This window comes from Anopheles coluzzii, chromosome 2, assembly GCF_943734685.1.
Source record: "Anopheles coluzzii chromosome 2, AcolN3, whole genome shotgun sequence".
In the NCBI taxonomy this organism is placed as follows: domain Eukaryota; kingdom Metazoa; phylum Arthropoda; class Insecta; order Diptera; family Culicidae; genus Anopheles; species Anopheles coluzzii.
In genome coordinates this window covers 71,157,692-71,182,761 of record NC_064670.1, presented here as the reverse complement: position 1 = coordinate 71,182,761, position 25,070 = coordinate 71,157,692, and the positions used below count along the sequence as shown (strand labels likewise).

Genomic DNA, 25,070 nt, shown 5'->3' with positions numbered 1-25,070 from the left:
TAGTGATAGCAATGAATGAACCAAAATAACAAATTCGTTTGTGTAGATGCATTCTTTTAGCGGCACGTAGAGGGAAAGAGACAATAACATTCACGAATGATACCAAAACCATTTGTTTTTAACTGCAAACTGATTCTTAGAATACGCAATAATAGATCCTAAAATTGCCAACGTGGGATCGGAGCCTCATTTCATATGATCTTTGAACTTTCATTCACCTTTAATAATGCAACGATTTTAATTTTCCTATTTATTTATTCACAGATTTCAAAACGCCTTTCTGAGGTAGAACCATCGGTGTTGCTACTTTTGGTAAGTTTTTGCTGTTTTTTTGTAATTAAATAATCTGTTGAAAAAGAAAGAATAAGTAAGATGCTTTGAAAGGTATTTGCTATATTTTATTGTTTTATTATTCCTATTATGACTTTTTTTTATTATACTTTACCAAGTCCTGGCTGAATATATTTGAACGGCAATGCTTGATATTTGTGTTATTAATGCATAACTTTATTCCACCTGTTTGACCTTTATGAAATTATCTATACCCTTTTTATGTGGAACTCTCACACATATGTTCTTTCCTTCATGTGCTAAAAACTGCGCAAGATGTCTGCCAGGGCTGTAGATTCTGCCGTTTAAGCCGCCAAACGCAACACAATCTTCGACTGAGCAAGGCATGCATGATTGCAGTTGGCTCTGGCAACTGTACCTGTATGGAGCGAATGAAATGAAAATAAACAAACCATGTCTCACGTTCCCATCGCCGCTACAGTGTCGTTTGGTGTGGCTGTTGGAGGCCCTTGGCCCAAAAGCAAGGAAAAAGTTCGAAGAAGTTGTTATGGTGCTGCTTCAGTGTTGACCGTTCTCTTAACAGCAATATCGACGCGTAAGCGATACTAGCATCAAACTATTTTCGGAACAAGAGAATGCTGCTGAGAATTATGCTGTGGAGAGCCATGTTTATGTTAAGTGTTTGATTTCATTTTAGCTTCAAACTACAAATCTGGCATCACGTGAAGAACATTTGAATGAAGAGAAACACAACAAACGCCACACTGTTGTTGTGAACTGGCACTGTTGTGCACATGATCATGGAAGGGTGTGTCAAGGTTTCGATTCGGATACAATTTCTTGGAATTGCGGTGACCGATGACTACTCAACTACCGCACATGGAACGATGATTGCTGGAATAGAGCAAACTTTTCATTCTAGCTCTTTTTGACTTCGACCGTACCTCGTTCGCGCTAGGAAAGTGCCGCCGTTGCATACGAAACGATTCGTTTGGCGAATTTCGTTCATGAAATTTCAATGAAAAGACACTCCCCCCTCTCCCCTGCCAGACCAACCGCTTTTGGTCATTGGAAATGCGTGCAGTGTAGTGTGCGAATCGCCCCGTCACAATATGGCTGGCTCGCCGCCGTCACAACACAAGGCAAAACAGCAAACACCGGCACATCGAATAAGCAGGCCTTGACTTCAATTTCAAGCTTTCAACTGGCGGGCGCGTTCGCCATCTTACAGCGAGGCTGTGTGCTGCTTGAAGTGTCCGTGGGGCGTTGTTTGGCTGTGTGCTGTGTTGCTTGAGCAACAGTGGTGGTAGTGCGATCGTCATGGGATGGGAATGTGCCCCCTGCCAAGAGGACCGGCTTGCTGAGTTGTGCAAATTTAACCGTTATTACCCTTTATTCACTGCCGTCCAAACGCGTGAGTCTGTGCATTATTTGGTAGCCTTTTACTCGTGTTGCTTTGCCGAAATGGTTGGGCATACCATATGGACAAATACGGACACTGTTTGGATGGTTCGCGTTAAAATACACCACACTGGAGTTTCTGGAATACGGAACGGTTGCATACAATGTGGCATTTTTAATTATCGAAATACTTTCCTTGCAAAAGTTGCTGCATCCATGAAGCAGTATTTCATCTATAAAGAGGTTTTCAAAATAAAACCTGACGTACGACAAGTTACGTATTGAACATAAAATTGTCAAGCCATGCCCATGCATCAGAAAAGAAACTTTCTAAAAAAGTATTACTCATTCGGTACGTATCGCCAAAATATTTGTTATTCGAATGCTGGGTAAAAAGAAAAATCCCCCCCTCACGCTCTGCTCAACATTTCGGCGCCCGTCTGTGTCTACCTGCACGTATGACAATAGCAACGTCGTTCCCACGCGATTGGCATGGTGTTAGTGAGAGCGTTGCATTGCCTTTGTTTTGGTTTGTCTATTTTGATTATCCACTTTCTACACACGTAGGTACGGTACCTTGATCAGCCGAGTGCCGATGAAATGATCACTCGCGGCTAAAGGGCAAAAACATGTTTGCTCTGCTATCTGACCGCCAACATCACCGAATGACGCGTGTTTGGCGAATTTCCATTACGTTTTTGTCTGTGTGCCTGTCCGCCGTTTCTATTATCGTCCTCCGTCCGCCTTTCTATTTTCCGGCCAAGACGGCAGTTGGAGTTTGTTTTGAATACAAGTTGGAACCTTGTTATGATGCACGGGGGCTGTTGAATAGCTGCTGCTGCTGTTTTTTTTGCTTCTCATCAATGTAGGCCGGATGGGGAGAAAAGAGCGAGCAGTGTTGCCTAGTCATGTGAGGAGTATTGAAACTCACGTACCACGTTGCAGTGTGCCCTAGTTTGGCAAGATGGCGAACTAAAAGCCGGGAAGAAATACGACAAAAATAGCTGTTCAGGTTTATTGTTACTGCCTAATTTCGCTAATTGAATCTACAGAAATTGTCATGCGAGTTAAATTCACAGCACTTTTGGTTTGCACTTACAAACTTAAAATACGTGGCAAATTATACATTACAGCTTCCTGTATTCTACTATTCTACATACATTAAATATCAGCAGAATTATTAATAAACATAGGTACAGAACTGTGATGCGAATAAAAAAATAATTAATCAAAAGAAAGAGTGCAGCAGTTTTAAATGAAAGTTAGTATCAACAAATGAAAGTGTAGTAGCTTTGGTTGGTCAGATTGTAACGCCAATTGTCTGCGTATTTTTGGTAGCGGCAACGTTATCGCGTTGTTTACTTTTGCGCAGTTGATACAATTTTGGGCCCATTTTTCAGTATAATGCAAGTGACACAACGTACCGGCGTGTAAGGTTCGGTTCGTTGCGATGGCCTTGGTTGGCGTCTAAGATTTTAGATGACATGCCGACATTACACAAAATACTACTACACACAACTTGCACTCCCCCTGCTAATACTGAGAAATGTAGGCGCATGATCAATTATTTTGTTGCGCATTGGATGAGGTGTGCCGTGCAGAGATACTGCTAGGGGTGGTATGGCTATGGTGGTACAAAATCATTCTTATCAGCTGTGTCGAATAATTCCACTGCTCTGTCGAAGGGTTGCCTATCTTAAATACCTCCCGATCTAAAGTGGTGATGATGAAACGGTATGAAATCATTGCGCCACAAAGACGTGTCACGGCACCCAGATTAACGAGTCGTAGATCTAACGAACACGAAACCTGACACAAGGCTTCCATTGGGACTGACGGTGTGTGATACGGTCAGAGATAAAGCTACAAACAATGTGGTACTGTCTACACGTACTTAACCGCCTTGCACTACTACTAATGTCGGACGATGTATGGTAATGGCGCCTTTGCGCATGTTTACAAACAAATCCTACGGCAAACGATCGGGTGATCTATCCCCCATCCATATCACGTGATGACGTCAATTTTGTCCAAACATTTGTGTAAAAAAACGTGCAAAAGCGTTATCAGTGACGCTATGTCACAAGTAGGATGTGTAGATTTAATAACAATGTAATGTGAAATGTATATAAAATACATTCAATTTATTGTTGTTTTTGTTTTATTTTGATATGAAATATTAGTTTGCAGAATAGGATAATAAATTGATATAATAGAGGCAATTTTCTTTTCATAAAATAGAGTGGACCAAATTCGGATAGCGGATCAGTTGCCAAACCGGCTTACTTCAAAGGCATTGAAAGGTACGTTTTTAAAGTTTTTAAATGTTTGTTCCAAATGCAAAAAAAAAACTTTGATAACATAAGTGTATATAAAGTATAACGTAATAAAACTCGAGTGTAAATAAATAATAATAAAAATGGATTATTGATAATATTTATTCTCATATTACTCTTTTTCCTGAACAATAGCTTTGTAGCTGACAGTGACATCTTGTTCCCAGTGATTGCGGAATGGTAAGTGTTAAGTTTAGTTTCTAATTTAAAATTTAATTTAATTTGCATTTCCTTCAAATTTCAAATCGTTAAAAGACATTGTTCATTACAATGTTTAGTTGGTTGAAAGTCATATTTATTCAGTTGAATAATATAAGGGTTAGGTTCCGTAATAAGAGCATGCATTTCATGGAATTAAACCCCGTATGGACCGAGCCCTCCATACGCAGAACAGATTACCGTACTATGGATAAATCAGTGAAGCGTATTAGAGGCTTAAGGTGTTTCCCTTATTAATACTAAGAAGAAGATTTATATTAAATGAAGTATCAGTTCATTGGCAGTTATAATAGAAACTGAAAGTAATGTAATCATATTTTTGAAATGTAAAATGATCTTGCTATTTGTTTTACTTTCAAAAATGTATTCAAACACATACTACACATTTTTAATTTTATGTAAACTATTTTGAAAACTTATTCAGTCTGATCCACATCAGTGCTCATAATTGTGCTTATAAAATCGTTGAAACCATCCTTATTTGCATCCTATATAACCTCCTCTTTTCTAAATTATCATGACTCATAACAGAGCTATCAGCATACTGTTACAGGATAGCCTCGACTAATTAACATTAACATAAAATTTTAAATAAACTTTCCCGGCTCAATTTTGCATTTTCTTCTACTTCTTATTTGGCATGTAGTAAAATCGTTGTTAGTGTAGGTAGATCGATTTTGCGTTCGTACGATGTTGAACAGCAGCCGAACGGTAAATTTTAAATGTACCCGTTCAGGGCTGCTTCGCGTGCCATTTTGACAGTTTCATTTCAAAACAGTGCAAGTTGACACAACTTCGTTGAATGCCAGATGTGTTTGACGTTTGCTTCGTTGAGCTCACGCATTTTAACACCGTTTTCGTCAAAAGACGGATCGAAAACAAACATGAGAAAGTGTTCACAGTGAATTTCAAAAGTTTGGAAATGTTGTGAAGAATTGTGTTGAATTGCTCTCAGCAAAAACGACAACGATCACCGTCTGGTTCACATATTTTTACCACCAAGCTTACATAACGTTAAATGTCTCGCTGCGTGTGGTACTCCTTGCGCTCGCCTCGTGGTGTGGTCGGTGGATTTGGTGCTTCGCTGCACTATTGCTTGCCTCAGTTTGCAGCGCGAGTATGCGCTTTTTCTTCAAAGGACACTGGAGATGATCCACCGCCCACAAACCCACCGGAAAGAGGTAGTGGCACGAACAATGCACCATCTTCAAACACCAGTTCGAAAAAATTCGTACGCAACGCTACTATATTGGTGCAGCAAGGTTGCGACATCCAGGAGCTCCCCGTAGTCGTTCGCAAGATTGCGGAGGACGAGTTTATATCGTTTGTATCGAATAAAATAATCACTGCACCGCTATCAACACCACCCAGCAACACCACAGTGGAAGAATCAGCTTCGGCCAATGATTTAAAAGCATCGTTGGAAGCCGATTTAGAAATTATACGAAGTATTGACGGTTGCCATTCCACCAAAGGGGTGCTGACGATACTGAAGGAACGAGAGAATGAGGCGCCTTCAGGAACGGCTGGGTACGGTCCCAGTGTGGCAATCCGTGCGCTCGAGAAGATACTCAAGGTGGAAAGTTTGCTGGAATTGAAGGAACTGGAGGAAACCGAGCCGTTTGAGCGGATTGTCAACAGCATCGTGTTCCACGCGGATTCGAAAGCCATTCTAGATCTGTTGGATGAGCTGCGAAGCTATTTAGAACTGCCAAAAACAATAGACATGCTGGGTAACGAGATGGTCTACCGGTGCTCAGAAAATACGCTATCAATCGAAGAGTGTTGCGATGCCATCGAAGTGCTTACCCAATGCCGGCGGCCAGAAATGGTGGAAAAGTTCTGGAGCGGCATAGCCGACCAGGAGAAGTCCATTAGTGAGCGCAACGTGCATTTCGTGTTTTCTAGCTTACCTTACCTTAAAGTTAGTCGACGAGCGGTGCTGACGGTGCTGGAACGGCGCATTCCACAGCTCTGGTGGCAGATGTCGCCAAATGCCACGATTGAGGTGTTGCAAGCTCTCGTGGCCTGCAAACTGTCCCCCTACCGCGTAACACAAACGCTCGCCCGGTGGCTGAACACAAACATTCACGCGGTGGCTGAGGACGAACTGGGTGCAATACTGGAAGCATTCACAAACTTAGCCTACTCGGATGCACAAATCGAGCGTGCAATAGAGCGGTACGTGAAGGCAAAGGGCGTGAAGGTCAGTTCGCAAAATCTCATCGTTACGATACTGCGGCATTGCGAAGAGTTTCGCCTTCGAAACGCGCACATCCTTAACGGGTGCAGCGAGTTCTTCATTGCCAACTTTGGCCAGCTCGAGCCGTCGTACCTGAAGGCGCTCTTCTGTCCCTTCGCCTATCTGGATTTTGTTCCGACGAATGCGACCAAATTCTTCGACACGATGAACATGTTTCTTGATCTACATTTCGCCAAAATTCGCCCGACCGACACGATCGATATAATGTTTGCGTACATCTGTTTGGAGCGCTTTCCGCTCAACTTTGTCAATCGAATTTTCAACCCCTACTTTCTCGACGTACTGCATGCGAAAACGCGCCCGGAACGGCTGGATGTAGTTCGCGGCAAGCTGAAAGTGTTCGATACTGGCCTAACGCTCGAGTGTCCGGATTACGATGGGCCGCTACTTCCGCGGGATCACTCGGCCAAGGCTGTGTTTCACGATGGCCGTATCAAGCGTATCGTCAACTACATTACGACCGAGCTGGAAGAATTGGCCGGCGGGCCGGAGTGTATGACCAAGTTCTCCGTCCTGCAGCATCTGCCAGTGAATTCGTTATATTTGGTTGATGTCATTTTTCACCCGCCCGGGTTAGGTAACATATTCTCCTTAAATACCATGAAGGAGCGCAACATCAACGTGGCGGTGCTGGTGCATCTGCCGGAGTATTTCGACAGCACCGGAAAGTATTTGATTGGACCGCAGGTCATGCGAATACGGCATCTGCGACGGCTCGGACTAAAGGTGGCCACACTGCGTTTCGATGTGCTTTACAAGCTTAAAATACACCCGCAGGAGCTGCGTGAATATTTGGTAGAGCGAATGAAACTGGCCCTCGATGCGCTACCGCCACCTGGTGCAACAATGACTGTCGACGGTTCGCTGTAGGTGCGCGACAAATCCAAGCACAAGCGCTGGTTCGCCACCCCTAGAGTTGTGATATACAATATGTAAAGTATCGATGCGATAATTACGTGACGATTAGCTTATTAGCCTAGCTGCGCGGCGCTGTACGTTAGTTTTATTCAACCGTTAGTTGTGTAGCATTACGGTCCACCTTTGACGGAGAAACAATTACTGAAAAATAAACGCGGTGGAGTGTAGCGTGAAAATGAAGTGAATCTGACTGCTACCTAGAGCGATGACGAGTTTGTGTTATTTTGCAAATGATAGGTAAAGGCGATTTGCTTTTTGCTACCAAACATACTGAACCTCATATTATTCTGTTAAAAAAAATACAGTTACATTTATTGGCATAAAGTTTGAATCTGCGCGTTTGTCCCTAAAACTAAAGCTTCAAATTATATATTACGCGATACTCACGCCCATTCTAATGCATATTGCCGATTGATTGTCGCGCTCACTTGTCCATGAACGCCAGCATTGGATCTTCCTCCCGGCGTCGCTTCATCATGTAGGCTTCAATTTCCTCCTCAGTTGGGGCTTTCACGTCGTACATACTGTTGTACGGACGTTTTCGTTCGTCCTGGCGTAATAGTTCGGCTGCCCGCCGCTGGCTTTGCTCTTCCGCTTCCAGCGCAAGCTGTAGCTTATCTTTCTCTGCCTTGCCCTCGGACTTTTTGCGCGAGTTTTTCTCTTCCCGCCGTTGCTGACGCTTCTTTTCCTTCTTGCGCTTCTTTTTCGATTTCTTCGATTCCTTGCGACCGCGCTTAGCAGTGCCTTCGGATTCGGAATCGCTGTCGCTGTTGCTGCTGTCACTGCTGTTGTTGTCGCCGCCTACTGGTGTTGTTCCTTCCGGCTGCGAAGCAACGCGTGCTGTTTGTTGGCTCTGCTGTTTGTCAGTAGTTTGCAATGCATCCGCTACAGCAGCAGGTGGTGGTTTAGCTTGATTTTCTGGGCACATTTTAGGCGCGTCGTTTTCGACAACCGTTTCGGACGGGTTGGCGACCTCATTGGTTGGCTTAGTCGTAGCAGCTTTGCCATTCTCTCCCACGCAGTATGAGTTTTTGATCATCGACTCGCAACACTTGTAACCCCAGCAACCGTTGCTCCAATACGAACCCCACACGGTGGTGTGATTGTTAATGTATACGTCTTCTTCGTACCGTGACCGAATGATGGGCTTATCCTGTCCCTTGATAATTTTGCCGTACCGCGAATACTCCACATAGTTTTCCGTCTGCGCCAGCAACAGTGCTTTGGGCGGCACGGCTAAATGCTCCTCCCCGCCGTACTGCTCCAGCACTTTGTTTTTCACCTCATCCTTGAACTGTGACTTTTTCTTCTCGTACTCCTTTTGCAGCAACTCCAGCTTCGTCGGCTCGGCCAGCACATGCACATCCACACCCTTGCCGTACGCTTCCCACGCAAACAGTTGCGCCTGGGCGTGCTTCTGGATGTCACCCGAGTATCGCACAAAGTTCTCTCCCGCAAACTCGGTCTCCTCTGGGTTGAGCTGTGGTGTAGGATTGTCGCGCATCGAGCGCGTCTTTGGGTCGTAGTAGGCCGAATTGGGATCAAGATTGCGGAGGTACTTTGCCGTATCCTCGCGTATGCGCAAATTTCGCACGGTGATGCGCTGCTTGGAATCCACCTTCGTACCAGGCATGTCCACCTCATCCACGTATCGGTCCTCGTCGCCCTCCTCGTCCTGTTCCTCCGCAAGGTCCGGGTTTTCCTTCAACTTTTGGGCGCGCAGTTCGCGTTTCGCCTGCTCGATTTTCAGATACTCTTCCACAATCTCCCGATGGTTGGCTGGATCGTAACCGGCCCAGCGGTCGCGCTTGCCATCGTAGTCGCTCACGATCGTGGGCTGGATGAACTCGTCGTGCGCTATCTGTTTGGCTGAAAATTTGGCCCCCACTTTGCGCGGTCGCTCCATACAGTCGACGCGTTTGTGCGTCAAGGCGCCACAGTTTTCGCACGCCCCTTTACGATACTTGGTCACCAGGGGTTTGGAAGTGTCGACGCCCCGCTTGTACCACTCGTCGATGCCGGAGCGCTGCTTTTCGTCATCCTGGGGGCGCTGATGTTTCAGCGTCGGGCCTGCTGTGTTGTAGTACCATGGTGCCGACGATATGTACTGCGGAATGTGCGGGTTGATATCGCGTCCCTCCTCGTCAACTGCGGCCGGAGCATTACCCGCCTTACGCGCTTCCTCGAGCTCCTTGGCTTTGCGCCAATCTTCCCGCGATGCTTTTCGAGGTTCCTCCTCCGTTGCCTCTTTTGTCTGCAAGAGCATCGACAAGGGAAGGCGTGATCCCGAGCTAACCATTTTGGATGTGGGATTCTGCTTTTGTATTGAAGCCTCTAGATCATACAGAAACAAAAGCAGAAACAAATGGACTTTTCTCTACACTTGGCACCAACTATTTACGCATCTACGCACTGAACCAAAGTGAAACTTGTATTTTTTCACGTGAAATAAACAAAGCCCGTTTGACATTTGGCCTGTCGAATTGGCAACTGTTCGATCCGCAGCCATAAACGCGAGCAACTGAAACGGTTTAGTTGCGCTATTGCCCGATAGTGGCGCCACTGTTCTGCGTTGCAAAGAAAGAAAACATCGCATTTACGCTGGCAGGAATTTTAAAAGAAAAACTAAGAAAAATTAAATATTCTTTCATTCATCACCATTCACCGGATAGGAATAGAAGCCATCATTACTGTATGCGTTCCTTCTTTCGTTTCAGTCGCGTCATCAAATCTCCGGCCGAAATCGAAGTTCTGCGCTATGTGGCGCGCGTATCATCCGATGCGCACAAAGCCGTTATGAAAGCGATGAAGCCGGGCATGCACGAGTATCAAGCGGAGGCGGAATTTTTGCGCCACTCGTACGCTGTCGGAGGCTGCCGGCATGTGTCGTACACTTGCATCTGTGGTGCGGGCACCAACTCGGCAATCCTGCACTACGGCCACGCCGGTTCCCCGAACGATTGTGCGATTCAGGACGGTGCCATGTGTCTGTTCGACATGGGTGCGAATTATGGCGGCTACGCGGCGGATATTACGTGCAGCTTTCCGGCCAACGGCAAGTTTACCGCGGACCAGCGGCTCGTCTACAACGCCGTATTGGCCGCCCGCGATGCGGTCTGTGGTGCGGCCCGCGAAGGCGTTTCCTGGGTCGATATGCATTTGCTTGCCAATCGGGTGATGCTGGAGGAGCTGCGCAAAGGTCAGCTGCTGCAGGGTGACGTCGATGAGATGATGGAGGCCGGTTTGAATGCCATCTTTCAACCGCACGGATTGGGCCACTTTTTGGGGCTGGATGTGCACGATGTCGGTGGGTATCTGCCGGGCTGTCCGGAACGCTCCAGCAAGGCCGGAGTCAATCGGCTGCGTACGGCGCGCACTCTCAAGGCGGGCATGTATCTGACCATCGAACCAGGATGCTATTTTATCGAACCGGTAAGATGAAGAGCCGCACAGGCATGAGAAAATGTACTCACGTATGATGTTACCCCACGACCCCCAATAACGATCTTCTTCCGTAGCTGCTGAATAAGGCGTACGCAGACCCGAGTCTCAGCAAGTTCTTGGTAAAGGAAAACCTCGACCGTTTCCGCAACTTCGGTGGGGTGCGCATTGAGGACGATGTCCTCATTACCCAGACCGGGATTGAAAATTTCACCCTTGTTCCGAGGACGTAAGTAGCACCTGTGCACCTTAACAATTGGAAGAATCAGATTCTCATCTCATTCTACTATTCATTTGTATCATTTTTCTTATAGCGTTGATGAAATTGAAGCCTGGATGGCCAAGTAATTCAGACACCAACCAAGCGGGGAGACAATGCTAAATAGGACGAAAAGGTCCTTTTAACTCCAACTGGAGCGCCAATATATAATACCCCTTTTCTTATCTTCCACTGCAAGTCAAATGACTTGAATATTCCGCAAAATGTGAGCGGTTCTATTTGTTTTGTTTCAATTTATCAATCAATTTAATAAAATTTAGCACCCAAAAATCTCGTTTGTCTATTTTCTGTTATGAAACATTATGAAACAAAAAAATAACTGATATGCAACATTTTGTTATGTATAAGCCCGTAGGCAGTTTCAACTCACGTAAGTGGATTCTCTAAAATTGAAAGAAAAACTACACTGTTGGGGCACGTGTTGGATTTTACATCTTTCTTTACAGGGATATCCAGGGGTTCTCAAAGTTGTGGGACACTTCCTTGACTCTTTCTTTTGCAGAGTGAACTTCATATGATGGAAAATGGACTCTATAGCATCCTTGTTGAACAGGATCCTTGTAAATTCCTACTGGATTTGTCAAACAAGAGTGCTATAGAGACTAATTCCCATTACATTAAGCTCATTTCATTTAAGAAAGACTCAATAAAAGTGTCCCACAGCTATGAGAACTCCTGGAACCCCCTGTAACAACAGCAAGCACGCGAACAAAACGAAGAAAAATAACACGCCATTCAATTTAAGTAATTCTATTATTACACAGTGTATTTTTCAGTTAGTATGCTCTTCCAAATACTCTTAAAACATAGATTACACACCAGACCGCCATCATCCACATTTAGCTACTCACATTTATCTAAATAACCGTCATTTATCATTGAACGTTTGATTCCTAGCCCGTAAAACTTGCCCTAGGGAGGAAAACTATGCGCATTTAAAGAATATGTTGTGGCCGGGGAGAGGGCTTTATATTTTGTGGTCAGGAAGTAGTAAAACAAATCCCCTCTTCTTCGCTCATATTCGAAGTTTGAATTGCTTCTTCTATTTGTCCTGTTCTCGCCCTACGTTTGTTTTGTCACTATCAAACACTCCTCTATACAAGAGCAATCAACGGGCCAATAATGAGCAGGTAGAGTAAAACTAATATTTGACCGATTGGATAGTGTATTTTGCCACACACACACACACACACACACACACACACACACACACACACACACACACACACACACACACACACACACACACACACACACACACACACACACACACACACACACACACACACACACACACACACACACACACACACACACACACACACACACACACACACACACACACACACACACAAACGCGCGCGCGTTTACATTCCGAAACGTCCTTATCCTATTTTGATGGTGTCCTTATCCTCTCCCTCACTAACTTTTGTTGTCATCCATCTATCGCTCAACGATTGAAACTTGTTTATTTTATGTTTTATTTTTGCAATGTTATTTTACAGCATTATCTCGCTAAAAGTTTTCATAAACCTATCCATGATGTCCCCGCACGTGTTTTTTTTTCTCCTTCTACTTGTGTGTCTCCCTAAAGGATTATCATGAAGTTATTATCTCTATGTGCATGCTGCTTTCACCACCATCAGCATCGTACACAACAAGTCACACAAAAATACAAACATTGTAAATCATCATTTCAAAGAGAAAACCAGCGCACAATAAATGTATAGCATTTATAAGTGATATTACCGCTAGAAACACCGCAACGTACTATTTGCTACCTCTCATGTACGCGCGATTATCTGTGTGTCCTCTATATTAGTATCGATTGCTTAGCGTAGACTGCGCGCGTTATGGCAGAGAAGCTGCCGAACAACACACAGTACACACCACCCACCCCCTCTGACGACATTCATGCGGAAAGAACCACTTTATCTTTGCACTTTACAGAAACGCTCGCCGCTTGCGTTTTCTTGTCTCTGGTTGTATTAATGATGTTACATATTTCATGCGCCGCCCTACCGGCTGCTTTAGTACAAAAAAATGTCGATTTTAAGATGAATATTTCGATCATATGCGGCACACGAGGGATGGATGCCAAGCGCATGTATGTGTTTGATTTTCTAATTTCCCTATTGTGTCGGGGTTTTTCTTTTATCTAACCTTTTACCTTTCTTTCTGCTCTATAGTAATAAGAGAAAGTCGATCGCGTGTTTTTGTGTGTGTGTGTGCCGCCGGCACAATTGTGATCTTTTGGCAATGATTGCCTTTGGCTGATCACATTACACGTTGGGCGCGACCGGATGAAGTTTGCATTGGTTTCTTTTAACATTATAATGCTAAATTTTTGATAAATTGCAAACAATACAACTAAATGGAAGCAAAAAGCAGGATGTGTGTATGTGTGTGTTGTCTTTCATCTTCACGCTCGTGTGACTAATGTGTGTGTGGTGATAGGCGGCACTTTTTTCATTTGAAGCATTTTTTTTCTGCAATATTACGCACAAATGGGTAAAAAATTCGGTTATATTTACATACAACTCAGCCCAGCATTACTTCACTCTGTCTGGGAGTCTGAGGAAACCGCCGATCAATGTTTAGTGGAATCAAAAACATCCTATACGTGACACGCTTCTGTTAAATCCATGTTAAGCATTTACTAGTGTTGCAATGAAAAGTTCGCTTGTTTACAGAAAATAATCCTTCAACCCTTGAGATGTGTAATAACCACGCCGGTTTCCGGCGGATAATTACTACTTTCAAACATATGTAAATACGCTGCTGTTGTGTTCACTATCATCATCATGTGCTTTACGTGGCGGTAAAGGCAATCAATGGGATAAAATGACACAATAAGAAGTTTGGAGAGCCTACCGAGAGCCTTTGCAATGCCACAACTACTACTGTCAACTGCACTTACAACTAAAATGTAAAATGTAAGGCTTTTAAAAATACGACATTACCACTAGGTAGAAGCAGAAATCAAAATCTACGATAGAAACATATTGTTTTGTTTTTCTTTTCCTGTACCTTTTGACCCTATCGACACCACATTACGTTACGTTTTTGTTTGTTTTTTGTTTCAACCATTTACATACTTCGCGAACGACACAAGGGGAGACATGAAATATCATTTTAAAACATGCTTACTTTGTTCACGTTTTCCATTCCGTTCGTTCGTTCTCCTAACGCGATCGTGTTGCAACGGCACGACACGACGGCACATCAATCTCATGGAGATGTGTTTGTGGGTCTCTTTATCCCCTATATCATCCAGTAGTAGAGTTCGTGAAACGATAATCCGATAAACTTTCAATGATGGTGTTGGGGTGAAACCATCATCGACGAGTTGGTCGTTCCAGCAGTTGGCGCACCAAGTTTGACCCGTTTGTTAGCGACAATTGTAGCGGACTTGTCGGTCAACCGCTTACCAACTATGCCGCCGGTCTGACCCGCTACACCCGGTGTTCCACCCATCCCGGTTGTGGATTTAGACAGCTGCGGGTCTGTTGAAGGTAAAGACGAAGCAAAAGGGAAACACCATCAATATGTCTCGCACCCTAATGCTCTAGCGATGGAGCTATTGCGCAGATGGGGATCCAAAAAACTTACCTTGTAGCCACCTGACCTGCGTTGCTGGTCCGTATCCTTTATCGTTGCGTGCAGCAATACGGAAAATGATGGCCGGTTTCGAAGTGAAATCCACATGCGCCGTCTGCAGGGACTGGTTCGCCACTGTGCACTGGTTGTTCGATCCACAGTATACGCGCACAAAGGCCAGCTGGGCCGCCGTTGTGCTCACCTTGTCCTTGGTTGCATTCTGCGATTTGATCGCCAGATAGACGGAATACTCCAGTATATCGCCCGTAGTGGATGGCGGCGGTTCCCACGAAAGGTGTGCACCCTCCGGGGATTTGGAAATCTTTATTGCTGACGGTGCGCCTGGGAAACCAGGCAGGCATGTTTTGAACGGTGTCGCATCACTCCACTCACCACGGCCGCAACTGTTAATGGCCGCGACGCGGAACCGGTAGGCGCATCCGGGCTCCAGATTGATTCGCTTCAGCTCACTTAAATCGGGTATGTTGTCCGCGGACAGCATTTCGCCATCAATCGAACTGTCCCATTCGCTCGCATCGACGTAGTTTGAAACTGTATGATTGACCGTTTTAAAGATGCCCACCGTGTGCCAGATTTCAGATTCATCTTTCGGTTTTACCGTTTTCTGTTGATAGAATGGAATAGCAACAAGAACAAAAGAATGCATTACTTTTTTTGCTACCGTACTGCTCTAATCGAACACAGTTCTTATTATAGACTTAGGAGTAATAAGGTAGAATGGTGAGTTTCATATTTTACGTACTCGCTGAACATCATGAACCACAGTGAGTGAGAGCGAATAATTAAACCCGTTCGTTGATATTTCACATGCAAATGATTCAGTTCATTGGGGAGAGAGAGAGAAAGTTAATAGTCCACACAAGATGACTTGTTGGTCCAAAACTAATACGCTACCGTAAAAATTTAACTCACTCATACATTCTGATTCCTTATTGTACATCGTTAGTTTTTATTCTTACCTCGTCTTTTTCCTCTTTTGTCTTTCCAACGGAATTAGATCGAACGACTGCTTTGCCAATGGTTTGCTTTCCAGATGGCGGTGTCGCACTATTGCCATTGTTATTCAACATCCCTGCAGCAGACGAACCGGTACCATCCGCACCAGCTTGCTGCATAACGAGGGTGAATTGTTTCGTTCCGGGATCTAAGAATTTAATCGATGCGCCTTGCTGCGACGCTTGCGAAACGTTGGATGTAGGAGAAGACAGAATATCACCCATTAACTCACTAGGCAATACAGAGGTTGCCGAAGCGGCCGCTTCAGCAAGCGCATCCAGATGACCAGTTGTAGATGATGCGTTGTTGCTGTCCTCCGTCTTTACAACAGCACCAACCAAATTGATATTGCCAGGGCTGGAGTGTGACACTATCCCCAGCGCAGACTGTTCGCCCGCTGTTTGAAGTCGTGTCACGAAGGTGGTGCCGTCGCTCAGGGTAACCGTTGCACCATCAGCTACGGTTGTGGCTGCCGGGATCCCACTGTTCTCGCCGCTTTCGGTTTTAAATGTGATCGTTTGGCCATTCTCACTGCCCGACGACTGCAGCACTGTCCCCGCCGAACCGGAACCAAGCTGACTGTAATGTGAATAATTGGGAGATTAGTAACCGGAAACGTTATTAACCGGAATTCCATCACATGCATAAGTGTTCTACACTGCTACTGCAAGATGTTAGTAACGCGTACATTTCGCCGGAAGCTTATAAAACATAATTATATTTCTGCGCGATTTTAAGCGATTGAAGTTGAATAATATGTTTTTTTTTTTCATTTTCATTTGCCTGTGCAGCGAAATTATGCCAATTGCCACAAAACATCGATGTGAAGATCAACAGGTTAAACAACATAACGTACAACAATAACTTACATTATATTTTCATTCCCAACTCCAGAACTTCCACCAGCCAGAAGTTCGGCGTTGTGAAGCGACAAAATTTCTCCACTTTTTATTGTCGTGAGAATATTGGCTGCTTCCGTTTCTGATGCCGTTGGAGCGCTAACGACGGTGGTTTTGGGAACATGAGGAATGGCTAAAGCGGGACTTGTTTCCTCGATATTAGTTGTTCCTTCTTCGCCACTGACTTCCGATCCGGCACTGTGCTGTTGCTCCATCGCTTGCATCTCTTCTGGTTCGCCACCAAACGACATCTAGCAGAAAACAAACGAAAATAAATGCATTGTACAATTTACATGACAACAATAAATATCGTTCGCACATGACATTCCAATTCAGAGCGGACCACTTGCAACATGCTTCCCAGCCTACTACAAACAGATGCACAACTTACTTAAAACTACTGGCTAACACTTACTTCTTGTTGCGATTGCCCGGCCGATTCGCCTTCCAAAAGAGAATCAAGCGCATGGCTTTCCGACTCTTCCATGTCCTCATCCACGGAGGCATTGGCATTGTCGTTGTCACCTGGTTCTCCAGTAGGGACAATTCCATCACTCACACCAGTCATTTCCTCGTGTTCCTGACTATCCTCTCCAACGAAATTTCCATCTTCCTCTTCTGTTGCAAAATCTTCGCCTGATATCATTACAGGTCCTTCCGCCGATGCCTGTGCTTCTGCCCCTTCTGCTGTCGCTGAAGTTGATGCGTTATCCACATGCGCTTCTTCTTGTTCTTCCTGAACAGCAGCGTCATCCATGCCTTCTAACATCTCGCTTTCGTGTGCTTGCTGCTCTTCGCTTTGTTCCATCTCATTCACCTCCTGCTGCTGTTCTTCCTGGTTATCGGAAACAAGGTTATCGTTCTGGGAGTCACTATCATCACCGCCGGACACACTGTTGTTACTTTCTATCCCAACTGTCGTTGATCCGCCGTACAGTCCCGGTTTCACGTAACGGATAGTTAAGTTCTGCAAGGGCACCGCTTCTTCTTTAATGTTGTTACTGTTGGTAATAACACTGTCATCAACACCGTCAAGTTGTTCTAATGTAAACATAGGAAGAGCCTTCGGGAAGGTCGTGTGCGCGTTACACGCCATCTCCACCTCGGTCTCGGGAGTCTGGGTTTCCATCTGTTCCAACAAGTCTACTTCGTCGAAAGTATGGACATCATCGTGTTCATCGACCAGTTGTACATCGAAACAGCCGTCCATTTGTTCCATACCTTCTCCATCTGTTTCCATCATGCCAGCTTCAGCTGCCAGTGCGGCAAACGCCGCATCAGTAGATACCTGATGTTCTTGCTGTTGCTGCTGCTGCTGTTGTTGTAACTGTTGCTGTTGTTGTTGCTGCTGCTGTTGCTGCTGCTGCTGTTGAAGCTGCAACTGTTGCTGCTGTTGTAGCTGTATCTGCTGATATTGCTGCTGAGTGACGATGCGAGTCGTCGTTTTTGACGGTAACATTAATATTTTCTGTCCCCCGCCAACTTGTCCCGTCACAGTGCCTGATGTCGCCGTAGTACCAGATGCGCCGGACGGAACAATCGTGACTGTTTTCTGACCACCAACCGACGGAGTCAGCTGAACAGTAACTGATTTGCCGCTAACTAGCTTTTGAGGCATATTGATGATTTGCGTACCCGTGATCTTCTGCCCTCCGGCCTGAAGCCCACCGACTGGCATAGTGAATGTGATCGGTTTGCCTCCTTGTACCGTGCGTAGCTTTATCGCTTGTCCACCAATAGTGGTCGTAGTACCGCCGGACGCTACCGACGCTGCTACGATATTCCCTGTTCCTGCGTTAAGGGTAGAAACAGTGCCACTGGCAGTCGGTACGGAAGCAGCTTGCAAGACCGTGGCTCCTCCAATGTTTGTGGCTCTCGTCGTTGTGATAGTGTTCAGCACCTGGGACGATGACAGTGTCACAAAGTTACTGGCCGACGACGTGACTGTGCCGCTAACTGTGCGAATACCCTGTGGGGTCGTTACCACAATCACCTGCTGATTTCCTCGTATCGTTTGACCTGCTTTATTGGTGAGCACTATAGTCGGCTTACCGGTAGCGTTTGTGCCCACTTTTCCCACTTGAACAATGTTCGAGTTCTTCATCAGTATCTGTTTACCACCAATGGTTCCGGATCCGGACATCAGTTTAACCACATTTCCGCCAATGACGGTCGTCTTCTGTCCAGATGTTGTTCCAGCTACCGTTGCCTGCTGAACGACAGTACCGCCAGTTCCGGCAAGTAGATTTGACGTAATAATCTGTTGCTGTGGTTGGTGTATTGATCCAGCAACCGTTCCGGTGGTCTTCTGAACCACGCTCATTTTGGGTACAGTTTGCATCGTTACGCCTTGGCTCGTTTTGACCAACGTCAAAATTTGGGCCTGGTTGGCGTTAACGGTATTAATAGATCCCGTGCTTCCCGCACCGGATGCTCCGCTTACTATAGTGACCGGTTTTTGTAGAATGATTTGTTTACCGCCGATGGTCGCCGTTGTCGAAGTATTTCCTGATGCAGCACTGACTATACGCTGCTGCACCGTTTGTAACTGGGCTCCGGAGACAATTCCCGGGCCAGCTGTGCGCAGTACCGCAGTTTGTCCAGCTTGTTGCATCGTTCCGGTGCCAGCGGTACCGATGCGCAATTGCTGTCCAGTGGAGGATAGCACACGAATAGGCGTGCCAGTACCAGTTGTCAGTTGTTGCGCGTTGGAAATGGCGGTACCGCCCGTAGCGACGACACGAATCGTTTGTGGTTGATGCTGCAACTGTGCCAGTTGTGCCTGGCTCGTTTGAACAATGGCCGTTTGGATGGTCTGAGCAGACGATTGCCCTTGTGAGGATGCAACTATTTGAGCCGGTTGCTGTTGCAAAATCTGTGAACCAGTGGTGAGTACTTTCTGAGCCGTCTGTAACGGCTTCGCAGGCTGTACCTTAGTGACAATTCTTTGCACTGGTGAAGTGACTGTGTGTGCTGGTGATGTGGCAACTCCTATGTTGCTGTTCGTAGGAGACTGCAATCCTGCCGGATTGTGAATCGGACTGGCTCCTAAAGCAGCTTGGGCGACGACTGGGTTCTGCAAAGTGGGCGATTGAATGCTGCCTGCCGGTACTGCAATTGCTGTCGGTGTAGTTCCCGATACTCTTCCAGCCAACGGTTTGATGACTACATAAACAGAAACAAAATAAAAACAGGTTCAAAAATGATTCAAAAGAATTCTCAAAAAGGCACCACACACTGCACACATCACGCAAACTTACTCGGCTGTTGGAGTGCAGGTTCTCCGGTTGTTGTACCGATGCTGCCACTGACAATTTGTGCAGGAGACATGGACCCGGCGTTGGATGCTGGAGAGCTGATGGTTGCCCCAGAGGGAGAGGCAACAATTGCAGGTGTAGTATTCGTGGCAACTGGAGCTGGCGGCGGTGGGGGTGGAGCTTGAGGGATCTTCTGCACCTCTAATATATAGTACGAAGCAGATGGCACCGCTTGCCAGCATACTTCGAGCGAGTGTGTTGACGCGCGTACTAGCTGCACGCGGGATGCTGTTGCAGGACGTTCCACCTCCAAATACCACAGATCTTTGCAACACACCTAATGATAGTTGAAGAATTTATGAAAAATAAGAACAGCATAACTACCAGCAAGTTTTGAGCGTTCGTCACTCTACGATCTGTCATTTGCAGTAAACATCAAAATTGTTATAAAATGCAACAAAATTATTGAAGAAGTATATAAAGAAAAACATATAGAAAGCAGCAGTGCCATCGAAATGCAACGTCTGAAAATGCTACACAATCAAGTATGGAGAGAGAAGATACAATTTTAAGCTTCTTGATTTTTTTTCGAGTTTTTGTCATTACTTAAAAGGATTTTTAATTCAACCAATATTCAATACTATCTAATGAAATGCTGTCCAAAACATCAAAGATGATCGAAGAGCGAAAGAGTCATAGTGAAACTGGAGATACGTTGCATATCTTTAAACAAAGTAAATTGATGCACACAAATGGCTAACTCGTATTAGGAAAACAGAGCTCACCCTGACCTGGTTGTTCCAGGCCTTTCTGTAACCGTCACGACCCGACCATATATAAAGACGGGTGTGTATTCCTACGGCACAGTGACCTGCTCGAGCGCGTGGCATGTTCTCTTCGTCGGTGTCCAGATCCAGTTCCTCCCAGGTCATAGTTTCTGCGGGGAAAAAGATGCCGCAAATATTTACTAACAAATCTACTTCAACAGATCTACTAAGCATATACTTACCGAGATTCAAGCATGCAAGTGTATTCGTACACTTCCACTCCTTTTCGTGCTTTTCCACCTTTACATCATCCAGGACTAGTGGAACCCAGCCGCCGAACACGTACATCCTGTTACCGATCAAGGTTGAGCTATGGAGTGAACGAGGCAACGGTAACGGGCCACTTGTTCGAGGCCTTGTCCAGGACATTGTATCCGTGTCCAGCAGCCAGAGGTCCCCGAGTCGACAACCAGACATACCTCCGTAGATTACCAGCCAAAACTTTTTCTGTTTTTTATCATACCAGGAGACGGCCGTATGCGACTCTCGAGGAGGTGGACTCTCACCAAAGGTTGTCGGTATTTCCCACTGTAGTTGATTATTTTTAATTTCCAAAATATATAAATCATTTAGATACTTGGGAATATTATTTTTTGGATCATCGCTTTCATTTGCAAGTCCACCGAAAAGATAAATCTTGTCCCCGACGAGTGTAAAACTATGACCCAAGCGACGGCATGGCGGAGGTCCCGATTCTGGTGGCTTGGGACGCAGCTTTTTCCACTCCCATTTTGTTGCTTGAAGCTCATATAGCTCATTTGAGTACTTGCCATACTCCACCATACCACCAAAAACTAATATTCGTGTCCCATCGACGACAAATCCGTAAGCAGCACATCCTGGTGGGACGTCTCCTTTTGTTGCAGGAACGTACCATTGGTTCGTAGCTAGAAAAAAAATGAACATACAACATAATTACAGTCTGTTACTACAGCGCTTGGAAAATTAATCATAACATTTTGTACAGTTATCAGTTTGAAACATATGCTCTCGAACTTTTATGTTGAATTCATAGCACTCGAAGAATGGCGAAAGCTAACATTTTCAGCAACGTTCTGAATGCTAATAAAAGGCTGAGTTTCATTCATCATGACTTATATGACTTATACTATATATTTTTTTAGGAATTACTAAAAGCTACGGTGAAAACTGGATAACAGAACACAAACAATCACAAGCAAGTTTTCACTGGCTATCCTTTTCACACCCATATGCCAATAATAGGGTTGTTTAAACAAAATGCAAGAAAAAGACCTTGAATTTAATTTTGAAAAAAGGTTAATAATCGCCAACGGTTCATATCAAAATCTGGTGTAAAAAAAGTATGAAATGAGCACTGTTGCATTAAAAAAAACGGGGCCAAACACTTCTTCGCACTCCAAATGAAAATAGAAATACGTCTCTTGCAGAATGCATAATGTAGTTCACAATACAAAGTAACTTGAAACCAACCCCATGTATGGAAAATTGCATTTGAAAATTATTTTTATTTGTTTCGAAACGGTGTGATTCCAAATGTTCCCCCTACAGCTTGTTAAATTATGTAACACATATTGTTATTATTATTTCATATTATTATTATTATGTTTGGTAACTTCTACACTGAAACAAGTAATACTTTCAGATATTTGTTTCTACTGGGAATTGTTCTAAAATTATCTGATAAAATGACCGTTTCTGCAGGGCGAGTCAAAATATGCCCAATTTTGACCGATTGTTGCACTGTGCTCTCTCACTATTATAAAATGTATTTATCCCTTTCGAACGTTTTCATGCTCTTCTATCTTGCAGATTCCGCTGCTTGTTTGCCGGGAGGAAAAGAGACGGCATATATTGGACTAACGCGCATCAACATCAGCTCGTAGCTAGCCAAGCAATTTTCCAATATGGCCGTCTTTCAGCAGAAATGCTAATTTTTTTTTGTTTAAATACATTCTCCTCACTCCTCCACTTCTTTACCTTACGACAAGTTTCATACGATCATATATAATCAAATGCTGCTAAACTTCTGCAGTATGCTAGCTATTGTCATTTCAACAATTTTGTGTTGTGTGTGTGTGTGTGTGTGTGTGTGTGTGTGTGTGTGTGTGTGTGTGTTTACACTACTACTTTCCTGCGTCTGTCGTCGCAAATAGAGATGAAATTCATGCCCAGAGAGACATGCTCGTGTTTTCATTCTCTTTCCTTCACCTCTATTGAGAGAACAAATTAAGGACCACGACCGAAGCCGCGAAAGAAAAACTGTTTGAAAACAAATCCCTAAAGCGACGTGGGTTGCGTGTGTTTGCGATTTGTGAACATTTTCACTGGCCAATAATTAAAATAAAAAAAAGTACGTCCTGACCGTCTAAACAATCAGTTGAACACTTACCTGTGTTGTAAACGTGCAATTCGTCGACAATGCCTTCGTTTCCTCCGCCAAACACAACCATCAGCTCCTTGATGTTAACCGAACGATGCCCATGCCGTGGTCTAGGTTGGGGACCGCTAGGATTCGTTACTCGCTTCCATCGTAATATTGCGTTGTGCTTGGCCGACGAAGCCGGTACAAGCTCCGATCCAACAGCATCTGAATTGGCCGTCATGATATTGTTTGCGTTGCACTGAATATCTTTCGGCAATAGTTATTGAAACTCCCCTCCCAACCGTTTCGCACTTAACTTTCAATAAACACTCCACCCACGCTTCAATAAGCAAAGCTCATACGAAAACCAACTGGCTGGTTGATACGGATCCAACATTCACACCGGATAGATTGTTTCTGTCGCAGATGTATTCGCGCGCGCTTTTTGGCTAAGATCCGTTCTTTAATTCTCGCTCCTTCCCGATGATGTGCGTTAATTTCGAAGCAGTCTTTTTCACATTTCACTTGACTTTCAAAATGTTACAGTGCTGTGTTCGCTCCCGGCACTTTGTCTCTCTTTTATCGCGAACTGTTTTGACTGCTCACAAACTTCGATCGCTTCGAGAAAGAGCCCCTCGCGTAGCTAAACGCTACTGTCAGTTCCCGTCTCTACATGATGACGGTTGCGCGAGCGTGATGCCAGATCTGAAAAATACAATCAAACAGAGATAGCAGAATTGAGCAACAGAGAAGAAAACTATGCCAAAGATGCATTCCATCTCATCGCTGTATTTTACGTTTACGAAAAGGAAACACGAAATTATCAACGGAATGTTACACATTTTGGTCAACATAATTAATGCATATGCAGAAAAGGTTATTGTTAATTTCAAATGCCATCATTATGGTCAATCAGTGAGGTACCCGTTGCCGCTCTTAACTAGTAATCATCACAGCACCATGCATAGCTCCCAAGTGAATTGCATTGAAGTATCAACTTGGTTGTTCGGATTCAGACAACAAAATTTTAAAAACGTTATACAATTATCCAAAGCTGGCCACCCCGCCAAAGGTACAGCCAGGAAAAGCAAGAACACACATAACGCCGTCTTGCTTTATCACTTAGTTCTCGCTATTTTCCTCTCCCTCGCCGCTACGTTTCTCGCTCACTCTTCACTGATTCCCAAATCACCCAAAGAAAATGCAGAACCCGGATAGCAAGTAATTCAAACATTCAACTCAAAAAACTAATTTGCCTCAACTAATTAATCTTCACTGTGTAGATAAGATTCAATATGCAACACATCTCGCATTGAGCGGATGAAAATTCAACTGATTTCTGCTTTGCACCTCTCACTCACTCTAATGCTTCGCAGTATTCTACCGTTGTATGCAAGCAAAAAATCCGAACGAAGACGGAAAAGCTGAACGAATTTCACTCACTAGCTAGATTCCGCCAATAGTTTTCTATGCTGTACGATCGTTTGTCGCTAATCTTCCACCAACTTCCAATTTCCGGCGATCCGTGGATCAGTTTGAAACAAACAATAACACTTTGCCGGATAAACTGACTTTACGCAGAGGAAATAAACAACGGCGTCCTCAAATCGCTTTTTTAGGCTTTTCGACTTCAGAGTCCAACATGGCGGCGACCATGATGTGGATGGACTTGGTGCGTACGAGGCAATGTGTATGTGTGTGTGTGCATTCCTCCAAATGGACACAGAGCGCTCAGCAGGACTGCCTTACTGACGCCCGTGACAGCGAACGTCAGAAACAGCTGTCAACTTTCGATTGTCAAACGGCATGACCGAAAGCAGCTGAGACTGAATTTGTTGTCCGTCGATTTTACTTCCGTTTGAATGAGACAATGGTTTCGAATCTGAACAGATTGGGCAAAACTGCAGTAAAACCTACGTTGGTGCGTGAATACGTGACCAAAATGAACTATGGAATTTCAAGCGCGTCATAATTTGC

General features: G+C 44.7%; 4 protein-coding genes across 10 annotated transcripts in view; 2 read left to right on the top strand and 2 right to left on the bottom strand.

Annotated features, from left to right (window-relative positions):
• LOC120953187 (xaa-Pro dipeptidase) overlaps positions 1–11,419 on the top strand; it is a 50,161-nt gene extending 38,742 nt beyond the window's left edge. For all 5 annotated transcript variants that reach the window (XM_040372931.2, XM_040372929.2, XM_040372930.2 and 2 more), the window contains 6 exons: positions 265–312; positions 3,934–3,995; positions 4,164–4,208; positions 10,146–10,860; positions 10,947–11,098; positions 11,184–11,419. In XM_040372931.2, coding sequence (XP_040228865.2) covers positions 265–312; positions 3,934–3,995; positions 4,164–4,208; positions 10,146–10,860; positions 10,947–11,098; positions 11,184–11,217 — 1,056 coding nt within the window. In that variant the 3' untranslated portion in view covers positions 11,218–11,419. The remainder of the gene's footprint in view (positions 1–264; positions 313–3,933; positions 3,996–4,163; positions 4,209–10,145; positions 10,861–10,946; positions 11,099–11,183) is intronic.
• On the top strand, positions 4,886–7,608 carry LOC125906625 (FAST kinase domain-containing protein 3, mitochondrial-like). Its single transcript, XM_049606228.1, has one exon. The coding sequence runs from the start codon at positions 5,266–5,268 to the stop codon at positions 7,378–7,380; it is 2,115 nt and encodes a 704-aa protein (XP_049462185.1). The 5' UTR covers positions 4,886–5,265; the 3' UTR covers positions 7,381–7,608.
• On the bottom strand, positions 7,722–9,876 carry LOC120953185 (pre-mRNA-splicing factor Slu7). Its single transcript, XM_040372925.2, has one exon. It carries the CDS (start codon positions 9,725–9,727, stop codon positions 7,853–7,855), a length of 1,875 nt encoding a protein of 624 aa, XP_040228859.1. The 5' UTR covers positions 9,728–9,876; the 3' UTR covers positions 7,722–7,852.
• A 464-nt stretch (positions 11,420–11,883) lies between the features above and the next one.
• Positions 11,884–24,788, bottom strand: LOC120953184 (host cell factor). Of its 3 annotated transcripts, none has more exons than XM_049606226.1 (10): positions 24,455–24,788; positions 23,121–23,798; positions 20,932–21,636; positions 20,708–20,859; positions 19,926–20,259; positions 17,081–19,830; positions 16,636–16,916; positions 15,730–16,345; positions 14,762–15,374; positions 11,884–14,655 (listed from the first exon to the last, which is right to left on the bottom strand). In XM_049606226.1, the coding sequence occupies exons 2-10, from the start codon at positions 23,332–23,334 to the stop codon at positions 14,462–14,464; spliced, it is 5,859 nt and encodes a 1,952-aa protein (XP_049462183.1). In that variant the 5' UTR covers positions 23,335–23,798; positions 24,455–24,788; the 3' UTR covers positions 11,884–14,461. The 3 variants fall into 3 exon arrangements, with proteins under 3 accessions (XP_049462183.1, XP_040228858.2, XP_049462184.1); XM_040372924.2 differs by having other exon boundaries at positions 24,537–24,788; XM_049606227.1 differs by having other exon boundaries at positions 20,714–20,859; positions 24,537–24,788.
• Between the last annotated feature and the right edge of the window lie 282 nt (positions 24,789–25,070).

Excerpts from the sequence above, each read along its gene's own strand:
- LOC125906625 (XM_049606228.1), top strand. The coding sequence starts at position 5,266 with ATGTCTCGCTGCGTGTGGTACTCCTTGCGCTCGCCTCGTGGTGTGGTC.
- LOC120953185 (XM_040372925.2), bottom strand. The coding sequence starts at position 9,727 with ATGGTTAGCTCGGGATCACGCCTTCCCTTGTCGATGCTCTTGCAGACA.
- LOC120953184 (XM_049606226.1), bottom strand. The coding sequence starts at position 23,334 with ATGACGGCCAATTCAGATGCTGTTGGATCGGAGCTTGTACCGGCTTCG. Across the intron at positions 21,637-23,120 it reads ATTGCACGTTTACAACACAG|CTACGAACCAATGGTACGTT; the intron begins GTAAGTGTTCAA and ends TTTTTTTTCTAG. Across the intron at positions 19,831-19,925 it reads ACCTGCACTCCAACAGCCGA|TCATCAAACCGTTGGCTGGA; the intron begins GTAAGTTTGCGT and ends CTGTTTATGTAG.